Here is a 22,307-nt window from a genome sequence, read left to right as displayed (position 1 = left end):
CATCACTAAAATTAATTTTCTTTTAAACATCACAACAGCTTTCATTAAGTTTTAACACACCCTAAGCATGTCATTTTTCTAAATAATTTAACATAATGTTTTTATTCATGTTTAAGAAAAATAGCTATTGTCACCCCCCATTTTGAGATAGACCTTGTCCAACTCAATATTTTTCCCTAGATTAAGATATTTATCAGATAGCTAACTTTACAAACAAAAGTTTTAAAATATTTTTCATATCTTGCACATAGTTAAATAACAACGTTTTAGTAACTTTCCAGTGAGGGCACAGAATACCCAGACCCTTTGTGTAGTTCCTGGTGATAACCACTTACATAATCTATTATTAGATCCAATGTCACCATGGAGAAAACTATTTGCCTTGTTTATTACTCAAGGAGAGGGAATGGTAGTCAAGGCGGAGGAAAAGATCACGACCATAAGCTTTCAAAATTTCCATCTCTAGCTTGCTAAGACATTACCTGTTTTTCATTTTAACTTACATAATAGGAGAGAGTACCCCATTCCTCATGTATGGTAATTGTACCGTATTTCCTCCCACCATCCCCTTTACATATTGTAGAATTAGAAAACTTGATATTAGACAATGATGGTACTACAGATACTATCAAAGGAAGACTGGGGTAAAAATTAAAATGCTTTTTACCCAGCTAGACTTATTTCATAACGATTAACAACATTAACCTCAATCCTAAAGGTAGAGTTGCTAGCCCTATACTCCAGATGACAAATAAAAATATTAAGTGTTTTAGAAGCCAGGTACCTGACAGGTTTATATATAATCTTCAACAACCCTTCATAATGTTTGACATTTATTTTTTCCCTCTAGAGATAATGAAGTGGAATCTTTTTTTTTTTTTTTTTTTTTGAGACAGAGTCTCACTCTGTCACCCAGGCTGGAGTGAGTGGCGCGATCTCAGCTCACTGCAAGCTCCACCTCCCGGGTTCACACCATTCTCCTGCCTCAGCCTCCTGAGTAGCTGGGACTATAGGCGTCTGCCACCATGCCCAGCTAATTTTTTTTTTCTTTGTATTTTTAGTAGAGACAGGGTTTCACCATGTTAGCCAGGATGATATCGATCTCTTGACCTCGTGATCCACCCACCTTGGCCTCCCAAAGTGCTGGGATTACAGGCGTGAGCCACTGCGCCCGGCCGAAGCTGAGTCTTTTAAAGTTGAAATGACTTTCCTGAGCTCACACTATTATGTGGGGGAGTCACTTTAAATTAATTTTTCTTGAAATCTAGTGTCACAGGATCTTTAGGGTGTCGCTTTTCCAGCCTGAAGCCAATGTGGCTAGTGGCGTCTTTGCGTTAGTTTTACTCAGACCCACTGGACTTGTTCTTCCCACTCATCCTGGAAGGCTGCACTTAGTTCATACAACTGGACCAGATCCCATGCTTGCCAAGGGAGAGCTAGATGCATAGAGGCAAGGGTTAGTGAGTGAGTGAGCGCAGGGTCCAGCCATTGCACACAGCTGCAACTGCAGAGGGGCGGGCAGCTCCAGGAGCTGGCATAGGTGCCAGCTTCATATAAGCCTGCAGCTGGATTAGATGCACCACAAGCAGGTTCCACTGTGGGCACCCACCTCTGGATGAGGGGAACATGATGGCACTCAGAAGCTGGAAGACTCCAGAAATCGCAGAGCCCCAAAGAGCGTGTCATCTCAAGTGCACCGCTCCTTGAGTTCCCAGATGGGTCACAGTTCTTCCTTCCTTCTCATCACCCACAACCTGATGAGTGGGGGAGCTGTGTTTCAGCCCTGTTTGTGTCACAGCTCTTTCAGTTCCACCATTTGACAGGTCCTGAGTTCTTGTCCCACGTTTAGGAAGAATGATAACTAGAGAGTGGGCAAGGTGAAGGGCTGCTTTATTGAGCAACAGTACAGCTCTCAGTACAGTACAGCTCTCAGTACAATACAGTGACAGTACAGCTCTCAGTACAGTACAGCTCTCAGTACAATACAGTGACAGTACAGCTCTCAGTACAGTATAGCTCTCAGTACAATACAGTAACAGTACAGCTCTCAGTACAGTACAGCTCTCAGTACAATACAGTAACAGTACAGCTCTCAGTACAGTACAGCTCTCAGTACAATACAGTAACAGTACAGTTCTCAGTACAGTATAGCTCTCAGTACAATACAGTAAAGTACAGCTCTCAGTACAATACAGTAACAGTACAGCTCTCAGTACAGTACAGCTCTCAGTACAATACAGTAAAGTACAGCTCTCAGGAGACCCAGAGTGGTTGGCTCCTATCCACAGGCAGGTTGTCTGTGGCTCTCAGGGGAGAAGAGACGCAGTACCTCCTATTTACAGGCAGGTTATCCTGACATTTGTGTGGCCCTCAGCGGAAAGGAGTCCAGGAACGGATAGCTCCTCTCCACAGGCATGTCGTCCCAATGTCTCTGTGAGTCTGGCAGAGTCCAGGGGTTTTTATGGGCTTCAGAAGGGAGGAAGTGAGTGCTGATTGGTTTATGGGAGGACCTGGAAAAAGCACCACAAGTTCTAACTCCAGGCCATGGAACAGGGACCCCAGCCCCCAAGCTTCAGGTCAACCCTGACTTGAAGGTGAGGTTTTACCAGGTACCTGCCCCTTTCCACACAGGAGCCTGTCTGCCTCCTACTGCCATCAATCATGTTGTCCATGGCACCAAGGCTGTTCGTGCCAAGGGTTGCCTGCAGGTCCATGCCAAGCCACCATCAGCCCATCAGCACCCCCTCAGCCTCCCTCTCATGCTCGTCAGTGTCCAAAGCCCAGCGGGGGCCAGAGTGGCAGGGGGCTGTCAGTGCCAACCTGAGTGCACAGACACCCGGTCAGGTCACGACAGAGCCTGGGCTCAGCTTCGACTTTGCTCTGAAATTGGAGCAGGTGCTGGGAGCAGGGTGCCAGGTGCCAGGCAGTAGGAGCAGGCACTTCTGAGCCTGAGGGGGCAGGGGAGCTTCCTAGGCCCTCAAGAGTGCAAGGATGCCCAGGTCCACTGCTGCAGCTAGACAGTTACAGCTGCTCCCAGAAAGGTAGGACGCCCACCCCAGCAACTCAGAAGGTGGCAGGTTCCCACCTGTTCCTGGCTCCTGCTGGCTTCGTGGAGCACATGGCCCCAGTCGCACCTTCTCTGCTGTAGCTGGCACCTTCCTGACAGCTGCTCCAGACGGGCTGCCACTGCCATCAATTCCCACTCTTAAGAAGTACATACAGCTGCTGTTAGGGTGGATGACCACTTTCAGGAGGTTCCCTAATGCACTATCCAGCCCCATGGCCTGTTTCTGCAGCTTCCTCATATCTGCGGCCGCCTAAATAATACGTATAATAAGTTCACACTTCAGGATTAGTTGTCCCTCAACTGAATTAGGAGAGAGGTGTGCTTTACCAAGGGCCCTCTTAGCCTCTCCAGGGAGGCAGTAGGCACTAAAAACAACGACTGCTTTTAACTGCTTCATGCTGACAAGGAGCATTGTTTTGGGGAAAATGACAGTCAGATCTCTCTCAGATGCCTATTCCATTAAAAGGGAGTCATTGTCCGAGGCTCCAGTTGCATGACCACTTGGAGTTTGATGGCCTCTAGGTGAGAAGACACAAATTTCACAAGGAGGGTAAGTATGCATGGACCAAATATGAGTATTATAAAAAGAGGAGCTAAAAGGAAAAAATCTTAAAAAAAAAAAAATGGACTAATTATTTGGAAAACAATATTGTGGCTAGAGCTGTTTCACCCTAGTGGAAGAAATTGAATTTTGTAGAGGGACAATTAAATTTTAAGAGAGAAATAGCTATTTAGGGGAGTAGATAATCCTTTGGGAATTCAGTATTAAAGAGTCCTTGACAAAAACACCTTATGGTGAGAAACAGAACAAAGGTGAGAACAATAAGCAAAAGCTCTCCCCAACTACAACTAAGGGGTTGGGAAAAATAGCAGGTTAAAGGTTTTCCTGAGATACGCCCCCATGATCATGCTAAGAGAGGCAGGGGGCAGACTGGAGAAGAGAACTCAAATTCCTGCTCCAGTGTCCAGGGAGAGGTCCAACTTCCTCCCTTCAACTTCTGAACCACTGGAACCAGGGAGAGGAGCCCTGGGACCTGTCAGTCCTGCTGGACGATTTGGGCTGGACCCAGAGACCTGTGTCTCTAGGGACAATCCACCCTCCAGTGGTCCCCATTGCAAACTGGACAGGTTCAAGGTGGCTTCCTCCTGCTGTCTGGACAGTCCTTCCTAAAACGCCCTGGATTGCCACATTTGTAGCAGTTAACAGATGCGTCCCAAGGACCCTGGGGTTTGTGAGCCTGTTAGGTGGCTGTTAGAGCCTTTGCCTTTTTCCTGTGTCTCCTTTCCCTCTCTTGGGCCTCCTCCTGATTCCTATTGTAAAATAGCAAGATGACCACTTTCAGGAGGTTCCCTAATGCACTATCCAGCCCCATGGCCTGTTTCTGCAGCTTCCTCATATCTGGGACTGCCTAAATAATACGTTCACACTTCAGGAGTAATTGTCGCTCAACTGAATTAGGAGAGAGGTCTGCTTTACCAATGGCCCTCTTAGCCTTTCCAGGAAGGCAGTAGGATTCTTATCTAATCCCTGGAGTATCATGGGTAGCTTGGAGTAATTGAGAGGCTTAGTTCTAGTCCTACGTCAGCCCTCCCTCCTGTATGCCCACCTGAAAGTGTTTTCTCTTCCATTCTCCCATTTCATCACTGGGGACCCATTTAAAGTACTCTAATGGTACTGCTATTCTTCCAACTGGATAAGGCTCATCCCATTCCCTGGCACTACGTGAGATACAAAGCTCATCCCCAGAATTTTCTGCCACTTGCAGAACAGCCTGCTTTTCCATGGTAGTCAGGATCTGATTCAAGTAACATGACATCTATCCGGGAGAGTTTAAATACTTGGATTAAGTCCTGGAAAGCCTCTATATACCTGACAGGGTCATCTGAAAACTTGCCAAGATCCCCCTTAATTTTCATTGCTTCTTTATCATAAGCAGGTGACACTGTAGAACCAAGTCCTCCCAAACAAGGGAGAGAAAAGGAGTCCTGGGAATTGGGGACCTGGCCTAATCAGATGCTTCCCAAAAGGAAAAAATCAATATCTCACATAAAAAAGCTCCCTGTATTCACAGGACTGTATTGACTCCTGACACAGTGGAGGAAAGAAAGAAACAACTTGAGTGCAGAGGAGGGAAAGGTGCCTGGGGGGAAAAGCCTCTTGCCCTATGCAAATGGGTTCCTTTTGAGTATGGGAAAGAAAAGTCTCAATTGTGACATCCTCCTTGCTTCTAAAGATAGACAGATACTACACTGTTCTGATTTACACTACTGATGACAGCCAAAATCTCATTCTACCCAGTGATATTATCTTTGTGGTGTGTAACAACACCCTTAACATTGTATGTAAAGAAGAGGACAGTGGCCATGGCAGTCTTGAAAGAAAAAGAGAGAGAGAGGAAGGAAGGAAGGAAGGAAGGAAGGAAGGAAGGAAGGAAGGAAGGAAGGAAGGAAGGAAGGAAGGAAGGAAGGAAGGAAGCAGGGAAGGGAGGGAGGGAGGGAGGGAGGGAAGGAGAGATGGAGGAAGGGAGGGAGGGAGAGAAAGAGAGAAAGAAAGAGAGATATGGGAAAGACTGAAGGTCCTATTGTTGCACCCTAATGGGCAATCAGGGACTGGAGTGGAAGGAATGATGGAAGGAAGGATGGGAGGGAGGGAGGGAGGAAGGAAGGAAGGAAGGAAGGAAGGAAGGAAGGAAGGAAGGAAGGAAGGAAGAAAGAAAGGAAGGAAGGAAGAAAGGAAGGAAAAGAGAGAGATTGGAAAAGCTGAGGGTCCTATGCTACACTCTAATGGGCAATCAGGGACTGGAGAGGCAGGGAGGAAGGGAGGAAGGGAAGAAGGAAGGAAGGAAGGAAAGAAGGAAGGAAGGAAGGAAGGAAGGAAGGAAGGAAGGAAGGAAGGAAGGAAGGAAGGAAGGAAGGAAGGACGGACGGGAGGGAGGGAGAGAGGGTGGGAGGGAGGGAGGGGAAAGACTGAGGGTCCTAGTGGTATACCTTAATGGGCAGTCAGGGACTGGAGTTAGTCCAGGAGCTTTTGGATAACACCAAGGAGTAGCCTCAGCCATACCTTCAGTTGCCCCAGGACCTCCTTCCAATCCACACAACCACTAGACCTCCATGAAGAGAAACTGGATTGGAACAAATCTCACATTCCCAACACCTGAGGGTGATGGGGGATTGACAGTGTTCTCCCTGGCAAGCCTGTCCTATGTGTCCTAAGTCCAGCAGCAATGATAGTCATTTCTAGTTGGCCGACAGAGGCCCAGTATTTTCCTTTCATTCTGGTGATTGTAGAGTTTAGGGACTCTGAAAACTGGACATAAAGCAGCAAATCTGCTAGTACTCACCCCTCCACAGATCCTGGATGAGCCCTCAAAAATGTCACAGGATCCTTAGGTTGTCACTTTTCCAGCCAGAAGCTTCTGTGGCCAGTGGCACCTTTGCCTGAATTTTATTCGGCCCACTGGGCTTGTTCTGCCCACTCAGCCTGGCAGGCTGCTCTCAGCTTGGCTGTCAGCCAAGACTCCATGCCTTCCAAGGGTGAGCCAGGCATGGAGTGGAGCAGCAAGGGGTGCATAAGCAAGTGAGTAGGGGATCCAGCTACTGCACACAGCCAGGCATGCTGTCTGCTGTGGCAGGGCAGGCAGCCCCAGGTGCCACTTCTGTGCAACCCTGCAGCTGAATCAGATGCTCTGCAAGCAGACTCTGCTATGGGCACCCACATCTAGATGACGAGAATACAGTGGTACCCGGAAGCTTGAAAATGCCAGGAACTGCAGAGCCCCAAAGAGAGTGTCACAGCCCTGGTTCAGGGAGCCCTTAGGTCTGGACTCCTGGAAAGGCCACAGCTCTTCTCTCCTCATTGCCCACACTGTGGCAAGCAGCAGGGTGTGATTCAGCCCTGTTTGTGTTACAGCTTTTTCAGTTCTACCATTCAGTGGGTCCCAAATTCTTGTTCTGCTTCAAGGAAGAATGAGGTACATGGACAACTGGAGAGGAAATAAGGCAAAGGAGTGCTTTATTGAGCAATATTACAGCTCTCAGGATACCCAGAGTGGGTAGCTCCTATCTGCAGGCAGTCGTCCTGATGGCATCTCTCCACCCCTCAGCAGAGAGGAGACCTGGAGTGGGTAGCTTCTGCCTGTAGGCAGGTCATCCCAACATCTGTGCAGCCCTCAGTGGAGAGGAGACCCAGAGTGGGTAGCTCCTATCCATGGGCAGGTCATCCTGTCATCTTTCCAAGTCTGGCTGAGTCCAGGGTTTTCATGGGCTTCAGAAGGGAGGAAGTGCATTCTGACTGGTCCATGAGCAGCCATGGAAAAAGCACCATAAGTTTTCACTCCTGGCTACAGAACAGGCAGCCCAGCCTCCAGGCTTCAGGCCATCCCTGACTTGAAGGTGGAGTTTCACTGGGGGCTTGCTCCTTTCCACCCAGGAGCCTGTCTGCCTCCTGCCACCATCAGTTACATCATCCATGGCACTCAGGCTGTTCATGCTGAGAGGCGTCTGCAGGCCTGCACCGAGCTGCCCTCGGTTCCCCCTTGGACTCCCTCCCATGCTTGTCAGTGCCCAAAGTCCAGAGGATGCCAAGGTGGCAGGGGGCTGACATGTCAGCACTGCTTCGAGCATACACACAGCACTTGGCTCGGCTTCAACTCTGCTCCTAAATGAGAGTGGGCACTGGGAGTAGGGAGAGATCAGGCAATGAGAGTAGGCACTTCTGAGCCTTCGGGGGCACAGAGGGTTCCCATGACCCTGAGAGCATAGGAATGTCCATGTCCACAGCTATAGCTGGGGGCTGCTGCTGCACTTGGGGGATGGGGCTCCCACCCTACCAACTCAGAAGGGTGCAGGGTTCTCACCTGCTCCCAACTCCCACCAGCTCCCTGAAGTGCACAACCCAGCCTGCACCGCACCTGCCACAGCTGGTAGGTTTGCGGCAGCCTCTCCAGATGGGCCATCACTGCCATCACTAGCACTTGTGGGTTTGTTTTATGTTTTGGGTTTGTTTGTTTGTTTGTTTTGGAGACAGAGTCTTGCTCTGTCGCCCAGACTGGAGTGCAGTGGCACAATCTCAGCTCACTGCAACCTCCACCTCCCAGGTTCAAGCAAGTCACTGGCCTCAGCCTCCTGAGTAACTGGGACTACAGCCACACACTGCCATACCTGGGTAATTTTTTTTTTTATTTTACTAAAGATGGGGTTTCACCATGTTGCCCAGGCTAGTCTCGAACTCCTGAGCTCAGGCAATCTGCCCACCTCAGCCTGCCAAAGTGCTAGGATTACAGGCGTGAACCACCATGCCTGGCCACAATTGTGCGTTTTATTCACAATAGTTGATAGTCTCTTAATTAGCCGAAGTCATAATCTCAGGAATAAACATCAGTTTCTGTTACCTTCACAACTCCACTTCTGCCATATCTCCCCACCCTTCCTTTACGTTCCACCCCACATACTCAACTTCTTTTCTCTTTAGGTTTCAGCAACAGTCAAACAAAGCAAATAGTACAACCTACTGAGTCTGTACACGTGTATTTGCTCTCTTTTCCACACCAGGTACTCCTGTAGCTGGTTTCAGTGTGTTCATTGAATGTGGTGTCATTTTCTCTAAGATTGTCATTGCTGCAATTTATTTTCTCAAGTGTAGCAGACTACCAAGCAGGTGTCTCTTGAAAACAATAACCAGATCCATCTGAGCAATGAAGTGTGTGTATATGTAAATTCAATTTAAAATTAGAATGCTTTCTTCTTTCCAATTTTTTTTTTTTTAATGTCCCACTCTGTCACCCAGGCTAGAGTTCAGTGGCAGATCTCAGCTCACTGCAACTCCACCTCAAGCAGTTCTCATGTCCAAGCTTCCCGAGTAGCTGGTATTACAGGCACCTGCCACCACACCTGGCTAATTTTTGTGTTTTTAATAGAGTTGGGGTTTCACCTTGTTGACCAGACTGGCCTCAAATTCCTGACCTCAAATGATCCACCCACCTTGGCCTCCCAAAATACTAGGATTACAGGCATGAGCCACTGCTCCCTGCTCTTTCTAAACATTTTTAAATATCTAGATATTTTTAAATATCTCAGATATTTTCTACATATCTAAGCTAGAGAAAGGGACTTCTAAAAATCTTAAGGGTGTTGCCCCACAGCCCTAATAGTCTAAGAATAGTCTGAAATCGTCCGAAAAAGAAGAAAGTCTGTCTTGGAAAGAATTATGCATGTGACATTTGGGGCATGTAGTGACTGTCAATCCAATTCATAGAGAGACACAAAGTTTTGAAGAAAACTATACTAACTTGGACTAAAAGGGAAAAAGCTCAAAATGAAAAGACTTTCTGTCGGCAGAAAGCAGGCTAAGAAGGCTATCTAGCTATAATCCAGACTGCTTTCCAGAGACCAGACAGGATCTGTTCAAGAGCAGAGTCAAGAGCCTGGAGAGGGTTTCAAGAGCCGTGGAGTGCAGTGAATTAGAGAACCAAATGAGGAAGCAGAAGTGGACACTAATGACGGTGAATTTCTAACCCTCAGAGGAGAGCGCTCTGATAATATTTGTCTGGGTGAATTTCAGGTCAGTGGCCACTATGTGTTTCCCGTTTCCTTATCTTTTTGAATGGAGGTGTCTATTGCAATTATCCTGCCCTCAACTCACCATTACATATAAAGGATTGGAGAACAGATAAAATGCCTGTGTAGTTCACAGCTCTCTGAGTCAAGTGGCATTGCAGCCTCAAGTGGAGCCTCATCTGTTTCTTCACCTGATACAATACATGAGATCATGGACTTCAAGACTGGTGCCATGATTAGACGAGATTTGGGGGAGCTTAGGGAGCAGGTGAATATATTTTGCTTATGAAATGGATGGAAGGCATTGGAGCCAATAGACAAACTAAAGGGAAGATACTTCATAAACTAAGAAGGAATAGGTCAGACATCTAGGAAACACAAGCACACCCCTAAGTTGGACATGGACGGTTAAAGCAAGACATTGTGGGAAGGGATGAGTATTCAAAGTCAAAAAGTTAAGTGTACAAATCTGAGAAGTATACGTCAGGATCCTAGAGGCCAGATCCAGCAGGCAGTGATTTTAAAAATATAGGGAAAAGAAAATGTATACATATACATGGCAAATATAGGCAAGGTTCCATGGACTGAAGTGCTGTAAAAGCCTTGCGGTTTCCCATCTCTCTGTGTAAGCAGGTCTTCACTGGTACAGAAGAGTTACACAGCAATCCTACACATTTTCATACTCCAGCCCTGCAATCGCTCCCTAAATTCAAAGCTCTACAATCCCAGGCTCAGAATCTAACTACAATCTCATCTTTTTTTCATCCTTGCACATTACCTGAGCCCACTTTACACCTGCTCCTGAAGCTCATCAGGACCATCAATGCTGGCCTATTTTCTCAGCATGTTGCCCTCTCTGGCCAGCTGTTTTATGAAACTAGTACTGATCCAGCACACCCACCAACCTTTTCCGTTGGCCTTGGACCCCAGTCTGCAGCCCAATTCTTGATCCAATCCTGAATAAATTGAATTATGTTTTACTTAGCAATACAAACCCTAATTTTCAAGCACTAATGGAAGAGTAAAAAAAATCGACCATTTTTATTCCAGTTACCTTTTGAAGGTTATAATTTCAGCTATATTCTCGAAAGCGTTCTTTAATCTTTTGCTTACGCCTTTCTCTGGAGCAGCAGCACCACTCTCTTCAAGCCGTACCTTGCCACCTACACACCCCACTCTGCCAAAACTCAGATATCCCTTCACTTACCTTCTTAAACACTGCTAAGACTTCTGACTGCCTACAAAATAAAACCTAGTGTCCTCGTCGTGGCATGCAAGCCTCCTCTTTGTCTTCCTCAGTGAATTTTCATCTCTCACCTCCAACTCTAGCCCTAAAGTGCCTTTGCAGTAAGTAGGTAGCACATCAGACTGCTAATTTCACATGTCTGATGCATCCTGCATTTTTATGCCTCTGCTTCTGCTCACACTTTTTCCTCTACCTGCAAAGGCCTTCCCTGTTTAATCATGGTATGATTAATTAATTCTCCCTCACCAGTATTTCCAGGATACTTTATATATATCTCCATAATGCCCTTATTGCATTGTATAATTGTATTATAACTATATGTTAAGAGGTTTCATTGCCAAAGCTAGCTTCTTAATGACAAGTACAAAGTGTTGTTTTGTTTTGCTGTTTTGTTTTGTTTTGTTTTGTTTTGTCCAGGGGTAGATTTTTCTTGGTGGTGGTAGGAAAGAGGTTTTTTGTTTGTTTGTTTGTTTTTGAGACAGAGTTTTGCTCTTTTACTTCTGTTGCCCAGGCTGGAATGCAATGGCACAATTTTGGCTCACTACAACCTCTACCTCCCAGGTACAAGCAATTCTCCTCTCTCAGCCTCCCAAGTAGCTCAGATTACAGGCATGTGCCACCACTCCCAGCTAATTATTTGTATTCAGAAGAGATGGGATTTCGCCATGTTAGTCAAGCTGGTCACGAACTCCTGACTTCAGGTGATCCACCTGCCTCAGCCTCCCAAAGTGCTGGGATTACAGGTGTGCACCACCACACCCGGCCAAAAGAGGTATTTTTATAACTCTCAGATTTATTTATTAGCACAAAAATAACACTCACTAAAAAAGTTCTTAAAGTAATAAATGAAAGCAAAGAAATATAAGAGCAAAAGGTAAGTCTCAGAGTTGAAAAGGCAGTAAAAAAAAATGGAAAGAGCTATGAATACACTCCTACTGTTACAATCAACACATGTAGACCTGGTTGCTACCTTAAACATTAATTTTATTGGATAATTGCTTACATTTGAACACCCTTCTCATTTTATTATATAATCTTTATTTTATAGAAAAAGTAGTTACTTGAGGGCCGGGCATGGTGCCTCACACCTGTAATCCCAGCACTTTGGGAGGCCAAGGCAGGCAGATCACTTGAGGTTGGGAGTTCGAGACCACCCTGACCAACATGGAGAAACCCCATCTCTACTAAAAATACAAAATTAGCTGGGTGTGGTGGTGCATGCCTGTAATCCCATCTGCTCAGGAGACTGAGGCTGAAGAATCACTTGAACCCGGGAGGCGGAGGTTGTGGTGAGCCAGAGATCACGCCATTGTATTCCAGCCTGGGCAACAAGAGGGAAACTCCGTCTCAAAAAAAAAAAAAAAAAAGAAAAGAAGAAGTAGTTACTTGATAAGCCTCATGACTGAAATACAACTATTCAGTAATCCACCTCTGACAGAGAGAAAAATGATGGTAGAAGAATAGATTTTTCTACCAATTATTTGTTGTGTTGTCATTGTAGAGATTATTAAACATCTGTGCTTCAGTTATCTTATCTATGAAAAGAAAGACAATAATTGTACCTGCCTCAGAGGTTAGCTATGAGGATTAAATGGGTTAGTGCATGGAAAGCACTTAGTACATTGCATGCAGAAGTAAACACTCAGGAAAGATGAATGTTATTGTTATTCTAATTAAAACAGCCAACTTGTAGGTATTCATGAGGTCTCGACAGAATTGAATTTTACTTCACAATGTTATTACAAAAACTATTTGTGTATGACAGCCCTCTCAGGCTATTTACAATATAAAATGAATTAAACTGTGTGGCTAGGAGCTAGTAATTTAATCTTGAGGACAATATAATTGGATATCAAGATCAAACAAACACCTAAATGTAAATAAGCATTAGATTTTAAAAACTGAGTAAGCAGAGGAGTAAATGCATCATGCAGCTAAATCAACAAATTGGCAAATATTCATGTTGAATAAAACCTGGGGAAGTCTTCTTTCTCTGTTATTATCAAGAAGGCTGTATATAACACATGAGACTGAGGGCTCTACTTACAAACTAATCTTGATTCTTTCCCAGTGGAGACATTCAAATATAGAATGCAGTCTATGTTCTAAGAGTAGGAGGGATATATGTAACATACTCTATGTCCAGTAACCCAGAAGTAGTCACTAGCACCATAAGGATGCACAGTAGGAACTTAAGATATAAAGGAACATAAAAAAACCTGGTCAGAGGCCATGTCTAAATTAATAAAGGTAGATGGTTTATTACATTTATCATCGTAAATAGCAAGAGAAATAGGAGAAAACTAAAAATAAAACCCAATGTCATTGGTTGCCTTTGTTTTTCTATTTTCTTTGTTGTCTATAAATACAACTATCAGAAGATTAATTACAGTTCTAAATTTAACATTAACAAGATTTCTGGAAAGCTACAATATAATTATATGACAGATAAATTTTGTCATATAATTCTAGAATATGACCCCAAATGTTTATTTTTTTTCTTGGCATTAGGTACCATTTTATTGAGCTTAATTTAAATGCTACAACTTGATGCTTAGGGAAATCCATTGAATTATCAACTAATTCACCTTCTAATTTTAAGCTTGTCAATTTTGCTACATAATTAATTTTTATTCTGGAAACTCACATAACTCTTTCTGACACTTTCTCTTGTTTAAAATTGTATTCAAAAGGTAATTTCGGAATCATCTCTTGAAGAGCTCTTATCAGGCAAATTAAAATGAAAAGTTATTTTTGCTCATATTATGAAAACTGTCAGCACTTTTAAATCAATTCCCATAGCACGAAATAAACACCATTGCAGGCCAAGTATGGTGGCTCACACCTGTAATCCCAGCACTTTGGGAGGCCGTGGTGGGCAGATCACCTGAAGCCAGGAGTTCTGAACCAGCCTGGCCAACATGGTGAAATCCCGTCTCTACTGAAAATACAAAAAATTAGCCTGGCGTGGTGGCAAGCGCCTGTAATTCTAGCTACTTGGGAGACTGAGGCACAAGAATTGCTTGAACCTGGGAGACAGAGGTTGCAATGAACCAAGATCATGCCACTGCACTCCAGCCTGCGGTATAGAGTGAGACTCTGTCTCAAAAAAATAAAATAAACAAAATAGATAAACAAACAAACACCATTCCAAAGGAATTAACCAATTAAGAAAATATTCAGTTTTTTTAATTTAATATTTAGTGCAAATTTTATGATAAGGGAATAGAGGAAATATTGGAAGTAAAGTAGAAATTAATTTGCCACATTACTAATACATCCTGTTGACTTTGAAGTAAGCATTTTACATGTAATCACTGACCTTCTATAAATGTTTCCAGGGAAAATAGCTAAAGACTGTGAGGTTCACTGATACTAAAAACACATATCAAGAATTTTAATTTCTGTCCTGATGGTGCCTAAGCACACCATTACATCATAGGCCCTGTGATCCAATACTAATTTTAGGAAATATGGTCAGAGCATAACTTTCATATTGGCTGAAAAGAATAGAAATAATATGAGAGAAGGGGAGTTAAAAGACCCAGAAAATAAAGTCCAAGAGCTGGATGAAGATAGCAATAAAAATAGGGAAATGCATATATATATATATATACACACACACACACACACACATATATATGTGTGTGTGTATATATATATATATATGCATGCCAGTGTAAGATAATTTATTTAGGAAACTCCAAGAAATAAGAATGTAAAAATGAGAGACACTGAAAAAACTGTATAGTATGAAATTCAGAGGACAAAAATCAAGAGAGAGAAACCCACAGATGTGGCAGCATTGAAAAAAATTAGACAAACCGATGAGAAACAACCTGTTGATTATGCCCAGAAACCTGACTCCCTGGACCGACAGCATCAGTATCATCCGGGAACTTGTTAGAAATGTAGATTTTAGATCCCCAGGCTCACCAGACTTACCGAGTCACCAACTCCGGAGGGTGAGACACAGCAATTTGCTTTAACAAGCCCTCCAAGTGATTCTGAGGTACTCCAAATTCAAGAACTACTGGTTTAGAATTTCTAAGACTTTAACCTCCATTCTTTACCAGGAGTTGTCTTAGTTGCCCTTTAAAACTGGCTAAATGTTGACATAAAAAAAAAAAAAGAAAGACAACTACTTCTCAAATACCCAGTAGACAATCGCTCTTTTTCAGGTATTCAAATTTCTTCTGCCACTCAATTTGCTTAACAGCACTTGCCTTCAGTGAATGTCTGAAAATAAAAATTAAATTTAGTACTGTTAACCCAAACAGTTACTAAAAATTAAATTTAGTACTGGTACCCAAAGTAGAATAGAATAGAAAATATGCTGCATTTCAAGGTTTTCTGTTTTGTTTTTTTGTTTGTTTGTTTGAGATGGGGTATCGCTTTGTCGCCCAGAGTGGAGTGCAGTGGCATGATCTTGGCTCACTGCAACCTCCACTTCCCAAGTTCAAGTGATTTTTCTGCCTCAGCCTCCGAAGTAGCTGGGACTACAGGCATGTGCCACCACGCCCTACTAATTTTTTTTTTTTTTTTGTATTTTTAGTGGAGACGGGGTTTCACCATGTTGGCCAGGATGGTCTCGAACTCCTGACCTCAAGTGATCTGCCCACCTCAGCCTCCCAAAGTACAGGTATTACAGGAATGAGCTACCAGGCCCGGTTCAAGGTGTTTTATAATATACCTAACCACATTATATGTATGATTACTCATATTCTTATGAAGTACTTGATATAAAAATATTAAGTATTTTAAAGTATTATTTTATCAGTGCCAATAAAATAGAACTACTTTAAAGTTAATTTAAGGAATATGCAAATATACTAATAGCTCTAACTAAGAATAAAATATCAGGTCTCCATATTGTCCTTTCCTAAAATATAGGTAACTGCTAAAAAGTTATTAAAGAGAAGAGGATTGATAAAAAATAATATGCTATTTATCAAAGATATTAATCCTATTTTATTATAGTCCAAATGTTCTTAATTGACTTGTAATTAATATCACAGACTAAAGCAAAACTTATAAGCCATGAATGGAGAGTCCTTTTTCAGAAGCAAGGTAACCTGGACATTACAATGGTGACTTATACAGAAGAAGAATTTCTAGTTCAGGGTGAGTGCCATTAGGAGCTGTCCTTACTAGCAAGTTTCTTTGGTAACTGAGTTGTTTGGTCATAGTAGTCATTATTATAATGGGTAGTGTTGTATAATTATTTGACTCCAACTAATCTTATTTTATCTTTTTAAACCAAATTAACTACTTATATCCATAAAGACAAGTAAGCACTCTGACAGTTTCCTAATTTCATACAATGATCATGGAATCCTAAGGATATACTAATTTTTTTTTTGCTATTTCTCTTTATATAACCTCCTTAGCTTGACATAAAATATATTAAAAGTTCCTTTAGTCTCCACAAGCCTAATGATAATGTTCTCTACGTAACTTTCAATTAAGTACAAAATTGTTTATTATTTTGAATACTGTTTTTAATATAATATTTTCTCATATTACATCATACAGTGCACAAATGGCACGTGCTTTTGTTCCCGCACCAAACCGAGGGTCGGGCTGCTATTTTCACAGCCCAGTAACGAGATGCAGATAAACTGGGGAGGAAGAGAGTTTTCATTTCTGTAACCGGTTACAGCGAAAAGACCTGGAAATCACAACGTTTTCCAGATCTTAAACGCCTTCTAAGCCATATGTCTGCGTGTAAGTGTGCATTCATCTAAACACAAAGAAGATTAACTTCTTTTCATTTATAGCTGAGGCCTGAGTCCTGAAGGCCTTCTTCTGGAGCCTCAGTAAGTTTACTTAATCTAAATGGGTCTAAGGTGCTGGGGTGATGACCGTTTTCTTGTCTCCTGCTAAATCATAAAGGCTTGGGGAGTTCCTTTAGACCCCAGTAAACTCGTTTGTGGAGTTTCTTCAGACCCCCAATAACACTTGTTAGTCCTAAATGGATCCTGTTAAGAATTCCTTTGTTATTTTGTCATGCTTCAAGCCTAGGAAAATCCTAGGCAAAACTCTTGGTGGGCTCTTTGTTATATTCCAGTCTTTGAATAAGGGCACTGACTCTATCAGCTTTGAATATTTAACTTAACTACTCAGTCAGTAGTACTGAGACAGATGTTATGGAGGCCTGTGTTAGTGAGACCGGGCCTGCCACACTGTTAAACTTTTTCTGACATGGACAAAGAGAAAAACATAGCAAGAGTTAATACAGTTTTAAAAACCAATTCTATAATGCCAGAGATTTCACTGAGTAACAAACTAGTGTATCCATTAAAAATTATTGTATTTAACCTATATTTTAAGAATGTTTTGGAATTTACTGGGTTTTTTTTTTTTTACTGTTCTCATTGAATTTCTTAAATTAAATAAAAAGGAAAACTAAAACCTCCCACCTGAACTTCATTTTTTTCATATATAGAATATTCTGGGAAAACATAACATACACTTTTTAAAAATTATTCCGAAAGGAAAAGTTCTTGAAGCCTTCTCTGAACTGTTTTTTCTCTTCCCTTGTTACAGGTATCCATTTTTCAGCAACATTAATCTTTTAAAACAAAGAAAATGGATTTCTTAAATTCATCGGATCAAAACTTGACGTCAGAGGAACTGTTAAACAGAATGCCGTCCAAAATTCTGGTGTCCCTCACTCTCTCTGGGCTGGCACTGATGACAACCACTATCAACTCCCTTGTGATTGCTGCAATTATTGTGACCCGGAAGCTGCACCATCCAGCCAATTATCTAATTTGCTCTCTTGCAGTCACAGATTTTCTTGTGGCTGTCCTGGTGATGCCCTTCAGCATTGTGTACATTGTGAGAGAGAGCTGGATTATGGGGCAAGTGGTCTGTGACATCTGGCTGAGTGTTGACATTACCTGCTGCACGTGCTCCATCTTGCATCTCTCAGCTATAGCTTTGGATCGGTATCGAGCAATCACAGATGCTGTTGAGTATGCCAGGAAAAGGACTCCGAAGCATGCTGGCATTATGATTACAGTAGTTTGGATTATATCTGTTTTTATCTCTATGCCTCCTCTATTCTGGAGGCACCAAGGAACTAGCAGAGATGATGAATGCATCATCAAGCACGACCACATTGTTTCCACCATTTACTCAACATTTGGAGCTTTCTACATCCCACTGGCATTGATTTTGATCCTTTACTACAAAATATATCGAGCAGCAAAGACATTATACCACAAGAGACAAGCAAGTAGGATTTCAAAGGAGGAGGTGAATGGCCAAGTCCTTTTGGAGAGTGGTGAGAAAAGCGCTAAATCAGTTTCCACACCGTATGCACCAGAAAAGTCTTTAACTGACCCATCAACAGACTTTGATAAAATTCATAGCACAGTGAGGAGTCTCAGGTCTGAATTCAAGCATGAGAAATCTTGGAGAAGACAAAAGATCTCAGGTACAAGAGAACGGAAAGCAGCCACTACCCTGGGATTAATCTTGGGTGCATTTGTAATATGTTGGCTTCCTTTTTTTGTAAAAGAATTAGTTGTTAATGTTTGTGAAAAATGTAAAATTTCTGAAGAAATGTCCAATTTTTTGACATGGCTTGGATATCTCAATTCGCTTATAAATCCACTGATTTACACCATCTTTAATGAAGACTTCAAGAAAGCATTCCAAAAACTTGTGCGATGTCGATGCTAGTTTTTAAAATGTTTATTATTGAAGGATGGGGGTTTTTGAGGGGAGGAGTAACTAGATGAATGCTGAATAATAAAGCACTTAAGCTTTTAGAGGGAAATACCTGAATACTGCTAAAATGATAAGGCTATAATTTATATTTTAATAGCAATGTGAATATAAAATTTATTGATCACCATTATTCTAGGGGACTCAAAATTAGAAAATAATTTATGTAGGTTATAAACAATATTTTGCCTATGCAATGTTCCTAAAAAGTTGACTGGAAAAAAAAATACATATATACACAATATTAATGACAGTGATTTTCCATGTTTATGTCTCACAATAATTATAGAGGAGTTTTCAATTAACAACATACCTCCCTCCATAATTTCTATCTAGTCTGTCTCACAATAATTATAGAGGAGTTTTCAATTAACAACATACCTCCCTCCATAATTTCTATCTAGTCCTATTGTTTTATAATATAATTCTATTATTTTGTAGAAGAAAATATAATTCATCACAAAGCACACATTTCACCTATCTCCATTCTTGTCCCTTCTCCATCTCACCCTGAGCAAAAGGGAGGGGGAAGGAGGCAACTCTTACTTAGTGTGACTGGAGAAAATGTAAAAAAGTCAGAGCTTGAAATTGTCCTTGTGTTTAGGTAGTAAAGAGTAATCATAAAGTGGGTTAGGTACAGCAAAATAATTTGATACTGAACTTGTGCATATTTAATATGTTTGTTTAAATAAACTTCTAGAATAATATTACCATATCCATATATTATCAGCATTTGAAATCAAAGCCTTACCTTAGTAACAATAACTCAACAAAGGGGCATGGGTGACGTTGTTATAATTGCTCCTTGTTTACTTAGGAATCAAATTTAAGGCACTAAATATCATAGATTACTCACCACAGTTATTATACTCTTAACATCTTTTTAAAAGTATAAAATGTATTTCATTTCTGTTAATGTTAATAAGCTCAGTTACTAACTAAATTGTCTGTGGTACTTTGCACTTCAGTATTTCTGTACTTTTGATTTAAACATTATTTCCCCTTTATTAGACAGAAGGTAATGGAAATTTTTAGAACTTTCCCTTGACTTTAAAATATTTCTACTTTTCCAACTGATAGAAATGAACAGGCAAAAAGACTCATATTGCACTAATTAATACATGTACACACTTATATATGTTTTTATAATTAGTCACTCTACTACTTCAGTGAGCCAAAGCAATTCCATAAGTTTTTCTCCCATATTTACATAAGGATTTGAAAACAATAGAACCATGAGTTTGAGAGAATTTTATTCTATTTAAACCAGCAAGGTCATAGACTATCTTTGGGAAGATGTATCATCAACCAAGATCATTTGAAAAACAATATATACCTTTTTTTAAGTTGTACCTTTATGTGCATTGTAAATATTCCTTCCTGATGGTGTGCTTAAAAGCACATTACATCTATTTTATGTATGTGTATGTGTCTATATATATATATATATATATATATATATCTGTGACAAATTACTCTCAATCTAACAAACATTTACAGAGTTCCCGTTTTATACAAGGCATTGAGACATATACTAGATAGAAAATACAGGAAATAATAAAATACAGGTTTTTTTCCCTGAGTATGTTTACAGTCTAAAAGGAGAAACAAGAAAAATTAAAACTATAATAGAAAAGAGCAAACTAAAATCTAGCATGGAAGTTGTTTACACAGTTATGATGGTACAGAGGAAAAACTGATTACATCTTGTTTAGAAAAATCAGAAATGTTTCACAAAGAATGTATCTGGAACACATGTCAAGTACACAGCACTGGGGCAAGAGAAGTGGAAGAGCACACTCCAGGTGATGGCAACATCAGGATACAAACTGCACCACGTAAGTATTTGGTGGGGCATGTTCATGAAATAGCAATGAGTTTGGCAACTATTTAGAGCAATAGAGGAAAAGGAGCCTAAAAGAAAAATTGGGCATTTTTGTGGCTGACTTTGAATGTCAGAACAAAAAGTCTACAGTCAATTTTATTGGTAATGATGGGTAATCACTGATACTTTTTAGCAAAAATATTACAAGTCTAGAGTGAATCTAAGCAAAAAAAGAAAGAAAACTGGTTCTATCTCAATTCCATCAGAGAGAAAGCAGAGTTATTATTGATATAATGACTTCCTGTTAGAAAGCAAATCAATAATCCAGGCAAGAGGTGATGAAGTCCTGAACCTGATTCTAGCAATGGCAATGAAAAGAAAGAAACAGATGAACGATGGAACGAAAGAAGTACAATCCTCAGGTTAGAACAAATTCTTTAATAAGCAAGCAGAGGGAGAGACGTCAGTCACTGAGATGACGTCCTTAACCAAAATGAAGAACCCAACAGAAAGGGCCTATTGGTGAAACAGTTACTTCTTTTTTGGGTATGTTAAACACATAAAGACATGTCAGAGCTCATAGATACTAATGACCACGTCTGGCTCAAGCAACACTGACAGGTAGATGAGGTTTCTCTCTGACCTCAAAACTGACAGGTAAACGAGTGTCCCAGCCATCTCTTTTGTCCTCACTTCACTTGACCGCCCAAGGGCCCTTATGCTATGTTGACAGGCCAAAGTCGGCCATAGTCCCTGTCATTCTCTGCTTACTTCTCTTTCCCTTCTCTTCTCGCTTACCAAAATTTAATTCTGTGATTTCTTCATTCAATGACTTTGCTAAAGTTAAAATTATCTGTTAAGTTAACTTATTTATACCCATCTCAGACATTTATGTATTTGTACTGGGAAACTAAGCGACACAACCCATCAACAACCCAAGCTGAGTAAGGCTCACCCAAATACAGATACTGCCCTCTGGTCTGAGTTGGACTGAGACCCAAATCAAGGAAAATAACACTGTAAGTGACAAAGTCATAGATCCCTTCAGAGCTCAGAGGAGAATCAAGTTTATCATTACTGTGTATGATCCAAAGGACCACAACAAATTCCAATTATTGTCACTTCATCTATGTGTTTCCCCCACATACTGAGGGTACAGAACATGCCTTCCTTCATCAAAAAATATGAATATGAATATTTAGCTATTTTATTTTATTTTATTGGGTCAGGGTCTCACTGTTGCCCAGGCTGGAGTACAGTGGTGTGATCTTGGCTCACCGCAACCTCCGCCTCCTGGGCTAAAGCCATTCTCCCACCTCAGCCTCCCGAGTAACTGGGACTACAGGCATGCATCACTGCACCTGGCTAAGTTATCTATCTTTTGTAGAAACGGGGTTTTACCATGTTGTCCAGGTTGGTCTTAAACTCCTGAGTTCAAGTGATCCTCCCACTTCAGCCTCCAAAAGTGGTGGGATTATAGGTGTGAGCCACCATAACCGGCCCATTTTATTTTTCTAGAGACAAAGTCTCATTCTGTTGCTCAGACTGGAGTACAGTTGTGCAATCACTGCTCACTGCAATCTTGAACCCCTGGGGCTCAAGTGATCCTCTCACCTCAGCCTCCCATGTAGCTGGGACTACAGGCATGCACCACCACACCGGGATAATTTTTTTTATTTCTTACTTTTTGTAGAGATGACATCTTGCTATGTTGCCCAGGCTGGTCTCAAACCCCTGGCCTCAAGTGATCCTCCCACCTTGGCCTCCCAAAGCATTTGGATTACAGGCTTGATCCACCACACCTGGCCTCTCTTTAATATCTTTAAAGTGGTAGGGTCAGGTGGGTTACGTAGAGATTAATCATCTATAATTTGTAC

General features: G+C 41.6%; 2 protein-coding genes across 7 annotated transcripts in view; one reads left to right on the top strand and one right to left on the bottom strand.

Moving 5' to 3' along the window:
• Positions 1 to 20,629, top strand: part of HTR1F (5-hydroxytryptamine receptor 1F) — a 199,613-nt gene extending 178,984 nt beyond the window's left edge. Inside the window, exons 1-2 of one of the 4 annotated variants that reach the window (XM_028843055.2) lie at positions 15,887 to 15,992; positions 17,418 to 20,629. In XM_028843055.2, coding sequence (XP_028698888.1) covers positions 17,460 to 18,560 — 1,101 coding nt within the window. In that variant the 5' untranslated portion in view covers positions 15,887 to 15,992; positions 17,418 to 17,459 and the 3' untranslated portion in view covers positions 18,561 to 20,629. 4 annotated transcript variants of the gene reach the window in all.
• Positions 1,874 to 14,952, bottom strand: LOC144339547 (uncharacterized). Of its 3 annotated transcripts, none has more exons than XR_013414595.1 (2): positions 14,814 to 14,952; positions 1,874 to 2,510 (listed from the first exon to the last, which is right to left on the bottom strand). XR_013414595.1 is itself a non-coding variant. In XM_077994315.1 (2 exons), the coding sequence occupies exons 1-2, from the start codon at positions 3,303 to 3,305 to the stop codon at positions 2,371 to 2,373; spliced, it is 360 nt and encodes a 119-aa protein (XP_077850441.1). In that variant the 5' UTR covers positions 3,306 to 5,465; the 3' UTR covers positions 1,874 to 2,370. The 3 variants fall into 3 exon arrangements, 1 of the variants encoding a protein (XP_077850441.1); XM_077994315.1 differs by lacking the exon at positions 14,814 to 14,952 and adding an exon at positions 3,086 to 5,465; XR_013414594.1 differs by lacking the exon at positions 1,874 to 2,510 and adding an exon at positions 7,752 to 12,214.
• Positions 20,630 to 22,307: the final 1,678 nt, after the last annotated feature.

Source organism: Macaca mulatta, chromosome 2 (assembly GCF_049350105.2).
Source record: "Macaca mulatta isolate MMU2019108-1 chromosome 2, T2T-MMU8v2.0, whole genome shotgun sequence".
Taxonomy (NCBI): Eukaryota; Metazoa; Chordata; class Mammalia; order Primates; family Cercopithecidae; genus Macaca; species Macaca mulatta.
The sequence above is the reverse complement of the archived record's forward strand: the minus strand, read 5'-3'. Positions and strand labels throughout refer to the sequence as shown.

What these genes read in the sequence shown, in the direction of transcription:
- LOC144339547 (XM_077994315.1), bottom strand. Translation starts at nt 3,305, where the DNA reads ATGAGGAAGCTGCAGAAACAGGCCATGGGGCTGGATAGTGCATTAGGG. An exon ending in CCAGCAGGAGCCAGGAACAG is followed by an intron (nt 2,511 to 3,085) that starts GTGGGAACCTGC and finishes TGCTTTTTCCAG; the next exon opens with GTCCTCCCATAAACCAATCA.